Here is a 13,782-nt window from a genome sequence, read left to right on the forward strand (position 1 = left end):
TTTCAAAAAGCACTGTACAAATGAGCATAAAATATAAATGCGTTTGTATGAGTAGGGTCACTGATGTCTTTATCAGTAAATATATCAGCATAAAGGGCTTCCCTGGTGGCTCAGAAATAAAGAATCTGTCTGCCAATGCAGGAGATGCAGGTTTGATCCCTGGGTCGGGAAGATTACATGGAGAAAGAATTGGCAACCCACTCTAGTATTCTTGTCTGGGAAAACCCATGGACAGAGGAGCCTGGTGTGCTACAGTCCATGGGTTGCATAGAGATAGACACAACTTAGCAACTGAAAAACAGCCACAAACATCAGCATAAAAATGAGGTTTGGGGTACACTTTGCAAAAGGCAGCAATGTTTTGATCTTCCCTAGTTACCTATGTTCATTCCACAAACATTCTACGTGTATCTTGCACTAACCATTCTTTTTTGGCCTTATGAATATAAAGATGAAAGGAAAGTTTATTCTGCCTCCAGGAGAGAAAATAGACAACCAGATGATTCAGGACAGTTATTTCAATGATACCCTGTGCCTGGCATGTAAGCTTCAATATATGGTGCACGAATAAGCAGCTTGGGATGAAAAATGTTGCACATAAATTGAGAAGGACATTTAACGTATACCTTGAAATGCTGTAACCACAATCAGCACATATGGTCATGAACAACAATCTTGACTTTACAGAGATGCCACAGACCAAACCTTTTGTGAAAGTGTTGTATTAAAGTGGTATCTTGTGCCATCTTGAAGGGAACATTTGAATTAAAATGCTTACTCATTTTCACATAGTCAAAAGAGCTGGGGTGAGGTTCTGGGCCCAGATGATTGGACAGAAGAAGTGGTATGTCAGGGTAACCTTTCTTTTGGCAAGTAAAGGAAACCTCAGCGTCCTCTATACTGAGCAGGGGTCAAAATTAGTCAGAGATTCTGTTTATATTCTGTGCTGCCCACCTGAATACAGGCAGTTGACACCAGAAACAAGAATGGCATATGTTTTGTAATAACTTCCTTTTGTTTTCTGTCCACCCTCAACTCGCAGGGAAACTCAGGGATTAATAGTGGTGGGAGGAGGGGTGTCAGAACACAGAATGGAGGGGTAGATATGTTTCATATCAGTTTTCCAAAATTCCCATAATGACTAGCAAGGACATAACATATCTCAATGATTTACTGGTTGACTAACCCAAATTTGCTATGTGTTCAAGATACAGATGAAAGGTTATGCATAAAATAAAATGATCTGGATAGAAATTATTTGTTAAATGGATATATAACCTAAACAAGCAGGAAACATCTAGTATATTTTATGAACTTTTTAAAAAAAATACTTGAATGAATTACTTATCATGTTTCCCAAATTTAGAAAGGACATACTATGTGAAAAAAGCTTATTTTCCATACCCATGGAAGCTATAGTTCAAAGAATTGCTGGCCTCCAAGACAAAGAGCTCAGATTTCTTTCCCTGGCTATCAGAGATTGTCATTTCTCCAAGCAAATGGGGCTGAAGTCCAGGAACCATTTTATCAGAGGATGCTTCTTTTTATGATATTGCTCTCACAATATAACGTCATGGTGCTGTGGCACATGGTGGGTACGAGGTTGGGATTTACAGCCAAGGAACTCTTACTCCCATCTGGCTCTGATGCTTACCAGCAGTGTGGACCTTTTACAAAAGGTCTGTTTCCCCAACTGCAAAAAATGAAGATAATAATACCTTCCTATCCTTCTTACATTTTTTTCCCGTAAGCATTAGATAAGATAAGGCAGATAAGGTCCTCACATATAACAGGTGCTCAATAACCTGTAGCTAAGGATTGATCAGATAATGATGACAAGGACAAGGAAAGAGGCAGAGAAGGGTAGAGCGTGTGTTAGGTCCGTTACCTACCATAGCAGACGAGTGCGTAGTATTTGGCATAGTCGCTGAAACTTGCTGTGTAATATTGGCACCTTTTTTTCCTTAGATGGCAAGTAATGCACTTCTTGCTTGGAGAATGACTTCCAATGCTAATTCTAGAGGGAAATTAAAATAAAACTAAAAACTGAAATTTTGAGATTGTAGTTATCAAAATGTACTACTCCGTGCAAAATGACTGATTTACATATTAACATCAAGCTCACTATTTTTCTGTTGCCAATATCATTTAAAGTAAAGGGAGAACCACAGTATTTTGATTTATCTGATCTTCAATCCATCTTTGCCCGAACAGGCACAGATTTTGAGGGAGAAGCCCTCGGCGATTTTCTGGCAGTGGGAGAAATATCTAGCACCTCAAATGGGAGCGAGGTAGTCACTTCTCGTAGCTGTCAATCTCTTACTTTACAAAGTGGTTGAGAATGCATAGTTCTTTCATGTCCCATGTACCATCTCTCCCATCTGCTCAAAGCAAGTCATGTTAAAAGAAATCACACATTATAGTAATAAATACAATGCCTGGTATACAGTACTAACTTAATGACTGTGTATTACATGAATTTTCTCAATTACCTCCTGTAATGTGTGCTTCCATGGCAAAACAGACAATAAAGATTTGACAGTATCACCAAGAAAGGGGTCTCTTGTCCTTATCATATATCTAGAAGGGGAAATTAGTAATAAGCTAATTGGGAAAAAAGCCAAACAAACATGGTTCTCACATATCATGCCTTTCATTTTATTTGGCAGGAAATCTGGGTTCATGGAGGCTCTTCTTGGAAATGCCCCCTCCAAACGGCCCTACACAAGTCAACCTGTACCTACCACTCTAGGCCAACTCTCTGGGTAATTGGCTTTAACATACAACTTCCCAGACCTTACCCCAAACCCTCAGAGTCTCATTTGGGGAGGACCAGGTGGTTTTATCGGAGAAGGCAAAGGCAAGCCACTCCAGTACTCTTGCCTAGAAAATCCCATGGACAGAGGAGCCTGGTAGGCTACAGTCCATGGGGTCGCTACAAGTCAGACATGACTGAGCGACTTCCCTTTCACTTTTCACTTTCACACATTGGAGAAGGAAATGGCAACCCACTCCAGTGTTCTTGCCTGGAGAATCCCAGGGACGGGGGAGCCTGGTGGGCTGCCGTCTATGGGGTCACACAGAGTTGGACACGACTGAAGTGACTTAGCAGCAGCAGCAGCAGCAGGTGGTTTTATGCCAGGATGTAGCCAGAGGTGGAGTCCTGATGTGGCTGCTAAGTTTACCTGTGGCCACTGCAGTGTTACTTCTACTGCTGCCCCTGACTTTGCCTTGAGCATGGTAGAGGGTGATCAGAATCATTGCTATCATCAGGGGGGGATTCTTCTCAACATAGGAAAAGCTATGATCCAGAAGAGAACAGAGGAATGCAGCAAAAGGAAAAATTTATTTTCTCAGTACAGTTAGTAGTATTCACATTTATATTTTGGTGTAATCTTAGAAAACATTAGGTAGGTGGTTAACAATAAGGGGTCAAGCTCAGAATGCCCAGGTATAAATCCTGGCCCAACAACATCACTGACCGCATAGAGTTGTTGAAATTACATATATGAAGCAGATAAAAATGTGCAAGGCCTACAGCAGACCACCAACCCATGGAAACTATTGCTTTCACTTCCACACCCAGAAGGGACTGTTAAGGGCACCATTCCAGTCACCAATGGGCCATAAACTAAAACACTGATATATGAACAGAGATGAATTCCTTCTAATCGTAATAGTCTCAAAGCAAGTCATGTTAAAAGAAATCACACATTACAGGAATAAACACAATGCATGGTATACAGTAGCTACTTGATGAATGTGTGTTACATGAATTTTCTCAATTACCTCTAAACTTAGTTGAAGTGTTTAATGCCATTTTTACATCAGCATTAAAATTTCTTAATTTTTCTTTTTGAAAACATTTGGTTAGCTAGTATGTTAGGGGGCATATATTTTTATAGTGATGTAGTATACACATTCTCTGAATATTTTAATTCATAAATTAATTTTTTTACATTTCAGCTTTTTAAAAATATTTTATACATTCCGAGGACTCTGATAGATTTTTATTCAAATTTCAATATACAAAAATATTAGATTGAATTGACATAAATTACCTATAGATATTTCTTCTTCCAGGGTAGCCTTCAAATTCATTGCTAGAATAAAACCTGAAAATATATTTAGAAGTTATCAGATAATTACTGATGACTAAATGGTGATAGAATTTTTAATATAGTAAATAATATAGTCCAACTTTAATGGAATGAATTAATTGGTGCTTATGTACACAAATTGCTCCTGTTCATACTTCTGAATTTTATGTACATAGTCTGACTTATACATTTATAAAATATATTTACACAAATATATTTATAAATAACAGGAGAAATATTAAATTATGTTGAATACTATTATTTGGTTAAGCTAGGATGTTTGATTAATATCACCTCTTTCCTTTCCATAATTAAAAGTTTACTGATTTCTTTGTGCTGTACTATTTAATTTTGTCTATGATTTTGAACCTGTTTAGAATTTATTTTACAGAAACACTGACAGTAGATCACTTTTTCATAAATCAGGAAGTTCATCTACCCAAGGATACCACACAAAGGGGCATGCTAATTTACCCAGAAGCAAAACAAGTCACAAGAGAGCATGCTTGTTACTTAAGTATCTCGGTCCCAGTTCTAACCTGTCTTAACAAAGTGGGAAATCCAATTTAATGGGCATGATTTTCTCCTCTGTGAGTTCATCTGAATATAACAAAATAACTGACATTTAATTTTTAGGAAGAGCACAATAAAGTGTTAAAAGTTTTAGGTTTGATTTCTTATTTTTAATTCTCAGAACTTTTCATTCACCCAAGTACTTGTATATCCTCACTGAAATAACAACCTTGTTATTCCCAGTAAAAGGCACCAGTGTGCATGTTCATTGTCTGAATCTTTGGGACCCCATGGACTATAGCTGCCAGGCTCTCTGTCCATGGGATTTTCTAAGTGAGAATACTGAAGTGGGTTGCCATTTCCTCTTCCAGGGGATTTTCCCAGCCTATGGATAGAACTTGTGTCTTCTGCATTGGCAGGTGGATTCTTTACCACTGAGTCACCTGGGAAAACCCCCAGTAAAAGGGAAAGGCAACAGAATACACCTGATTCCTACTATTAACTTTACCTCCTAAACCAGCATCCTTCTAAATGTCTTTACTGACTTCATAGGACTCCAAACATCACTCTACTTGCTTTTCCCACATCATCTCAAACTACCTGTGAATAAACTTCTCAGATTTTTCCAAACTGCCTCCTACAGTTTTTTTGTTACGTTAAAGGTTTGTCTCTAACACTCAGAACAGAGTCCACATTCCCTCTTTCCCATCCCTTTTCCCTCACAACCACTGACTTACCTTTTCAGCCTCTGTCTCTCTTCACTGTCTGTCTACCCTTCCTCTCATTCATTTAACTGTTTTGTGCCAGGCACTATCCCATGTTCCAAAGATTTTTTTAAAAAAATGGAGACATAGTTTTCTCTCGGAGTCTGCATTTCATCGCCACCATTCTAGTTCAGGCTTCTGTCTCCTCAGGCCTAGATTATGACCATACCGGGGTCTTCCTGCCTTCAGTTTTCCCCTACCTCCCAAATATATTATTCCTGAAATCTCCCATTAGGTTTTATCTTGTCACTCATCTTACACAGGCAATTTTAATGGCTGTTATATGTAATGGCTAAACTCCTTTGCTGACAGTTCCAAGAATTCCATGGATTGGCAATAGGTTTCTAAAAATCTTTTATCCAGTGAAGCTGGACTAATTATCTTCCTCTTTTGCTCTTAGAATTCAAGCTAATGGCAGGGAAGTTACAAGAGAGTGCCCTAGATTTGGACTTTATTGGAAGTAAAATTAAAAAAAAATACTACACATTCTTGATTAGAGATGTTTGATCAAAAATGCTTATTTTAAAATGGTTTATTTAGACAGTACACAGGATGGACTGAAAAGGAAAGATCTAGAAGAAAGAAGCCCCATGTTGAGGTTAATAGTAAGAATCTTAGATTTAATATATTTTAGGTTTAAATCTTAGTTTTACCACTAACTATGTAGCCTTGCCCAAGTTAATTAAATTTCCAAGTATCAGCTTTCCCACCTATAAAACTGGGATTATCATTTCTACTTTATATTATATGGTACACATCAATCACTAAATAAATAGTAGCTATTACAGATAATAATCTCAAACTTATACAACAATGAATCACTGCAAGAATGTTTCTTATCAAGGGGCTGGCCTCATGGACTTCTGAATCTAGCTTATTGCTTCAAGTGCTAGAGGGAAAATTTGTCTTTAGGGCCAGTTACTATTCTAAAACTTTTATACTTTCAATGTAATTATATACCAACTATCAGAAGAGAAATAACAACCTACTAAATGTTCTTTCCAAAAAAGGAAATTGTGTTGACTAATTATTAAAGAACGTGTAATTTTAATGAAACCACAGCTGTCTGAACTATACTTTAGAATAAGTAACAAAAATGCTCTTAACTGAAAGCAGTGGTTCTGTAGATTTCATCTGTCCATCAGTGTCAATTAAAACCTGAATGGTGCATCAAGCTTCATGCAATACTTACAGTGAATCCTGTGTTACTCTGAATATATTTATGGCCTCCCACTTGCCACTTGTAATTTGAATAGCATTTTCCTATAAAAAGACAAACATTATGTTGTGTGAAGCTGAGCGTTATTTGAGCAACCTCAAGTGAATGATCTTTCAGGAGATAAATCTTGGAAGGAACATACCACAGTGTCTTTGATATAGTGAATATGTTTGTAGCCATCCTTGTCGCTAAATATTTTGTAGTATGAAATGGTATCATGGCTGAACACTGGTGTTGAAACAAAGAACTAAAAGAAATGAACAGAGGTTATGCTCAGGTGACAAACCAAACTAAAATGATTGATTTTTTAAGAGCCATGTGTATTTACAATTATTGGGACCAGAAAGTCTTGCCTCCCGGCACTCACACCCTAGATTCCTTCCTTTCAAATGGACAGCTTTTCTCGTGCTTCTAACAGGCACTTATACATTCCAACTACTGCTTAATTGCTACTACATATCCTTGGGTTTATACTGCTTAGTTTGAATTTCTGTATTCTGAGATTACGTGGTTTAACATAGTTAAAAAAATTTCACAAATGAATGTTGATGTTTAACCAAGTCAAACTTCAAAATGTTATATTTGACCAAAATGTGACTCTTCTGAATGCTGATAGCCTCTTTTAATTCTTGATTTGTTTGATGTCAAGCACCTAATGCTGATGATGCAATAAAGATATTTTAAAGATTAAAATATCACAAACTGCTAGTCACAGCTTTTAATGGCCGAAAGGGACTTCTGGACTTGAAAGAAAAATGTAACTAATGACAAGACAATGAAAGCTGTACTCCTTGAGCTTAGGGAGCAGACCAAATCTCACCGTTCACCTCTGACCTCTTCCCAGGGCCCATGCTCACCACCTGTAGGGAATTGCTTAAGGACCTAAGGAGTTTCTGCCACAGGTCTAGTGTGTCCTGAACAAAGCAAGCTACAACTCAGCATCCTGAAAGGTACAGATAAAGTCCTGCAAATGTCCTGACATCAGATTTTAGCTAGTAGTTTCTCCCATTAGAAAAAGAGACTCATTGTACATTTGCTGGTTTCCTTTTTTATCCTGGTCATTGGGTGGAGGAAGGATGGTAACGCGGTGAAGGGGCTCCATGAGGAAAGAGCTATTCTATTCATACAGAGTAGATATTCCTGCAAGTTATTCCAAACTAGATTTCTTAACAGGAGAGCTTCCACATGACAGTGTTAAAACATTCAGATCCTTTACAGTTGTCCAAGCAACAACAATCAAAAGACTACCGATATTTTTCAGCTATAAACACCTAATTTGCTGACACTCATTTTGCTGGGACACAGTTTACAGCAAAATGAAACAAGGGAAGTAGTTGTAGGTATTTTTAATGATGATCTTATGTGTAATTTGACATGATGTTTTTTAATAAAAGTCATATTTATGATTGAATGATATTAAAATGTAACTTTTTGATGTGGTATCTGTGGGGTCTAACTAGTGTCCCCCAAATTCTTTTCCACCTAACCCGGAAGATAACTGTTATGGACTGAATGTTTCTGTTCCCCCAAATTCATATATTGAAGTTCAACCCCTATAAAGATGGTATTTGGTATCAAGAGGTGGAGGCCTTGGGAGGTAATTAGGATTCAATGAGGTCCTAAGGGTAGGAAGGAAATGGAGAAGGAAATGGCAACCCACTCCAGTGTTCTTGCCTGGAGAATCCCAGGGACGGGGCAGCCTGGTGGGCTTCCATCTATGGGGTCACACAGAGTCGGACACGACTGAAGTGACTTAGCAGCAGCAGCAGCAGAGGTCAGAAGGGTACAGATCCCACGAATGGGATTAGCCCACGAGAATCACCGGAGAGTATCCTCCCCCTGCTCTGCTCTCTGCAGAACAAGAAGTTGACAGAAGAGAGCTCTCACCAGAGCCTGACTATGCTGGCCTCCTCGTCTCAGACCTCCAGCCTCTGGAACTGTGAGAAATGACTTTCTGTTGTTTATAAGCCACTCAGTGTAGGATACATTGTTATAACAGCTCAAACAGAGTAGGATAATGACCTATTTGAAAATAGCATTTTCACAGCTGTAATCAATGTTAAGAACTGAGATGTAATCATAGTGGATCCAAGTTGGCCCTAGAGCCAATGATTGGTGTCCTCATACGAAGAGATGATGGTGCAAAGAGACCCAGGGGAGTAGGTCATGTGAAGATGAAAGCAGGGGTTGAAGCTGGTGGAGCTCCTGCCAAGAAAGTCCAAGGATTGCCAGGAGACCAGAAGCTGGAAGAAGTGAGAAAGGATTCTTCCCTGGAGACATCTAAGTATGGCCCCACCAACCCCTTGACTTCGGACTTCTAGCCTCCAGAATGATGAAAGAATGAATTTTTGTTGTTTTAAGCCAAGTTTGTGGTAATTTTTTACAGACCCCCTTGGAAACTAATATGGTGTCCTTATCTCTTTGGCATAAAATTGATGTTTTTAATAAAATAAAAAATGGAATAATGAGAAACTGCTGTCTCCTTACATGATCCTCTTGTTGGTTCCACTAATCATAAGACCAGTCCTGATAGGATTCTGTGTATAGACTCAGTGAAATTGAAAGCCAGGAGGCCCCTGAATAGGAAATTCTGATTTGCAATTTTGTGGAAGGAATTTCATTAGTAGTGGCTGAAATATCATTCTTTCATTTTAGAACGAGGCTTCACCCTCTCAGCCAAGTGATTCCTTATTAGTAAACACTTTACAATGTCTCCCTCTCCTCATCAAGATGAAAGATGAAAATTGGCTCCACATCGTCTCAACCACTGTAATGGAACTGGGGTCACAAATACTATAAGGTACCTTAGTGAAAAAAATACTCTCTTTACATCTGCAGAGAGTTAAGGAACTCTAGAAACGGCTTAGTTCCAGATTAAAATAGAAAATTTCATTTTCATTGAAAACAGAAAGTAAGAGGGCAGAACATTATGTTTCAAGATATTAGAATCAGGCAAACAGGAAGAATATTTTTGTTAGGCAAAGACTGTTATCGTCTCCCCTTTAATTGCACACATCCAAGACAGATGCTTTAGATGAACAGGTAACTTGGGTGAGGTAAAGAGAGTGTAAAATATTTCCCCATTCACTGCGCTAGAGCGAGATCCATAATGCGTCCTGAGTTAAGTGCTCTGGCAGCGTCACGCCTGGGCCCTAGATAACCACATGTCACTAGGTGGCCCTCAGTTTAACAAGACATCCTCACAGCTCCCTTTATCATGCTCAGATGCGCTGATAAACTCCTTACTTCTACTTACAAAGTCATTTAAAATATTTTTCTTGGAAGGTAAGATGACTTAACACCAGTTAATTTTTTGCCACAGATGGTAAATAACCTGCTTATGGAAGGCTGATGCCTAAACTGAGTCCACATTTAGTTAAAGGCACAGACTTTCAAGCATCAAGTAGAGCATCCATTTATTTATCTGAGCCATAGGATTTCACCAACCACTCAAATGTGATGCGGTGTATGGCTTAATTATTTTTAAATGATTTAAATGTGGCTTTGCATTCTAAGTATTATGTGTTTAGTATTTGTTCCTCACATTTTAATGATTAAATACTATTAATAGAGTCTTTGATTAAATTTTCCTTTTTTGTCTGCTCTCTACGGGACCAAAAAAAAAAAAAAAAATGAAGTGAATTTGTTGTTATTTTTCTGATAAAATACCAAAGAAGAAATTAGAGTATTTCCCCCAAATTAAGACACAATATCTCATGTGGAAGAAAAGGAAGTGACAAGTAAAGTTCTCAAGGAAGTATTTGCTAGTTTTCTGCCTGAATTAATAGGTTAACTGCCATTTAGTCTCTTTTCTAGTTCATAGGTGATCTCTGAAGGCCTTTTCATTTTAAATCTCTTTGACAAATCCTAAAGGAAAAACTGGTCTAAAATTGCTCTTTAAATTTATATTAATATGACTAGCCTATACACTTTATCTAAAAACCCTCATAAATATTATTTGAACAGATGTCCAAAAGACAAATATTTCTAGGTTATTTCTGGGTAATTTTATTAAGCCACTGGTTTGATTATGGGTCAAAGGAAGCTATGCAGCATATTATGACATATGAGTTATGACTATATATAGTCATGACTCCAAAAGGCTTGTCAGGACTTATAAAATCTAATGAATGGCCACCTTGAAAATAGTTGCCTCAGAGAAGTGTGAACTTACTCTTGAAAACTGTCACTTCAAAAAATTTTCTGCAATTCTTCTAATATTTAGAAAGTTAATGACTATTGGATATATTTGGAGAGATTGAGATTAGTACACGGGAAAACTAATTTTCCCCAATAGAATTCTAAAACTATAGATACTATAATGATCTAGTGTAAAATCATATTTTGCAGATACATATTTCATATTATTCACTAGGTTTATTTTGACATGACTTTTGATTTAATGTAGAGACCTCATTCTCCCTCAAAGGGCATGTATGTGCTTCCACTGAGGGTATTTAAAACAATGTTTTAAAACTTTAGAAGGCAATTCATTCATTCATGCAGCTATTGTTTGCTGGGATCACAAGACTGGTGCTATACAGACTATAAAAATTTACAAGATACAGTTGTCCTCAACATGCTTATAAACAGATTTCAAAAGATGTATGTTCAAGTATTTCAGAGTGTTCCGAATGGTGCCAGTATTTTCAGAATAAATGTGTATGGATTCCTAAGATCACGTCTTTGCTAAGATTGCTGGTATCATGGTTTATCTATTTGTAAAATCACATCATTCAGATTACTTTATAGAAACTCTAGCTATATCATTATCATGGAGAACACAACTCAAGACATTTTCAAGTATTCTTTCTTTTCTCATTCTTTACAGGAAATCTCTATAATGACAGTGAACTTGTAAGTTAAATTTTTCCCTTTTCTTAAGTTTTCAAATGCTGATCTAGGAATTATCTTTCTGGAAGGCAAGCTTCTGGTTGACCTAGAATCCAAAAAACTTAGAAAATCCTGTTCTTTCACTGACTTCTCTTTTTTCCTGTTACTTATACAATGTTAAAGAGTGAAATAAAATAGGATTTTCTTTTTCCCTGAATTACACACTTATCCTCGTTACATTGTTAGGTGGTGCTAGTGGTAAAGAACCTACTTGCCAGTGCAGAAGACATAAGATGCTGATTTTATCCCTGGATTGGAAGGATCCCCTGGGGGAGAGCAGGGCAACCCATTCCAGTATTCTTGCCTGGAAATTTCCATGGGCAGAGGAGCCTGGTGGGCTACAGTCCATAGGGTCACAAAGAGTTGGACATAACTGAAGTGACTTAGCCTGCACCCTGCATCTTAATTTAAATTTTTACAAGACTTATCATCTCAGAATTTACTTCTGAATTCTTTATTGTCCCTTGTCTTGGGTTAATGTGTTACACTAGATAAGAGTTTCTTTTTTCTTTGCGTGTGTCCAAATCCCAGAAGTAGCCTTTCTTTTTTTTACCCAAATGCTAGTTGAGTTCAACAACATATTTGTGATAAATGGTAGCATCCATACAATATTCATTTATTATTTGTCTTATTTTATATTCTTCATATAAGATATAAGATACAGTTGATGTTTTTCCTAAAACATGATTTAGTTTTACACAGAAATCCTTATATATCACTGAATGAATCTATCCAAAATAATCCAGATATATATGATTACAAACTGTAACAAAATACATACTTCCCTAACTGATACCACTCTACTTAAAAACTAAAATAAATATGGGTATGTATGAAATTAGAGATTCCAAGGGAACATTTCATGCAAAGATGGGCTCGATAAAAGACAGAAATGGTATGGACCTAACAGAAGCAGAAGATATTAAGAAGAGGTGGCAGGAATACACAGAAGAACTGTACAAAAAAGATCTTCACGACCAAGATAGTCACAATAATGTGATCACTGACCTAGAGCCAGACATCTTGGAATGTGAAGTCAAGTGGGCCTTAGAAAGCATCACTACGAACAAAGCTAGTGGAGGTGATGGAATTCCAGTGGAGCTATTTCAAATCTTGAAAGATGATGCTGTGAAAGTGCTGCACTCAGTATGCAAGCAAATTTGGAAAACTCAGCAGTGGCCACAGGACTGGAAAAGGTCAGTCTTCATTCCAATCCCAAAGAAAGGCAATGACAAAGAATGTTCAAACTACCGCACAATTGCACTCATTTCACACGCTAGTAAAGTCATGCTCAAAATTCTCCAAGCCAGGCTTCAGCAGTATGTAAACCGTGAACTCCCAGATGTTCAAGCAGGTTTTAGAAAAGGCAGAGGCACCAGAGATCAAATTGCCAACATCCGCTGGATCATGGAGAAAGCAAGAGAGTTCCAGAAAAACATCTATTTCTGCTTCATTGACTATGCCAAAGCCTTTGACTGTGTGGATCACATCAACTGTGGAAAATTCTGAAAGACATGGGAATCCCAGACCACCTGACCTGCCTCTTGAGAAACCTGTATGCAGGTCAGGAAGCAACAGTTAGAACTGGACATGGAACAACAGACTGGTTCCAAATAGGAAAAGGAGTACGTCAAGGCTGTATATTGTCACCTTGCTTATTTAACTTATATGCAGAGTACATCATGAGGAACGCTGGGCTGGAAGAAGCACAAGCTGGAATCAAGATTGCCGGGAGAAGTATCAATAAGCTCAGATATGCAGATGACACCATCGTTATGGCAGAAAGTGAAGAGGAACTAAAAAACCTCTTGATGAAAGTGAAAGAGGAGAGTGAAAATGTTGGCTTGAAGCTCAACATTCAGAAAATGAAGATCATGGCATCTGGTCCCATCACTTCATGGGAAATAGATGGGGAAACAGTGGAAACAGTGTCAGACTTTATTTTTTGGGGCTCCAAAATCACTGCAGATGCTGATTGCAGCCATGAAATTAAAAGACGCTTACTCCTTGGAAGGAACGTTATGTCCAACCTAGATAGCATATTAAAAAGCAGAGACATTACTTTGCCAACCAAGGTCCGTCTAGTCAAGGCTATGGTTTTTCCAGCAGTCATGTATGGATGTGAGAGTTGGACTGTAAAGAAAGCTGATCGCCGAAGAATTGATGCTTTTGAACTGTGGTGTTGGAGAAGACTCTTGAGAGTCCCTTGGACTGCAAGGAGATCCAATCAGTCCATTCTAAAGGAGATCAGTCCTTGGTGTTCATTGGAAGGACTGATGCTAAAGCTGAAACT

At 37.9% G+C, this 13,782-nt stretch overlaps 1 protein-coding gene across 1 annotated transcript in view; it reads right to left on the bottom strand.

Annotated features, from left to right (window-relative positions):
• The window catches only part of FAP (fibroblast activation protein alpha), an 83,813-nt gene that overhangs the window by 30,509 nt on the left and 39,522 nt on the right, over positions 1 to 13,782 (bottom strand). The window contains exons 14-17 of the mRNA XM_055397367.2: positions 6,739 to 6,843; positions 6,570 to 6,640; positions 4,062 to 4,115; positions 1,893 to 2,017 (exon numbers count right to left, since the gene is read on the bottom strand). Of these exons, the coding sequence (XP_055253342.1) occupies positions 1,893 to 2,017; positions 4,062 to 4,115; positions 6,570 to 6,640; positions 6,739 to 6,843 (355 nt within the window). The remainder of the gene's footprint in view (positions 1 to 1,892; positions 2,018 to 4,061; positions 4,116 to 6,569; positions 6,641 to 6,738; positions 6,844 to 13,782) is intronic.

This window comes from Moschus berezovskii, chromosome 2, assembly GCF_049115385.1.
Source record: "Moschus berezovskii isolate FMDL1 chromosome 2, NW_MosBer_1.0, whole genome shotgun sequence".
NCBI classification, from domain to species: domain Eukaryota; kingdom Metazoa; phylum Chordata; class Mammalia; order Artiodactyla; family Moschidae; genus Moschus; species Moschus berezovskii.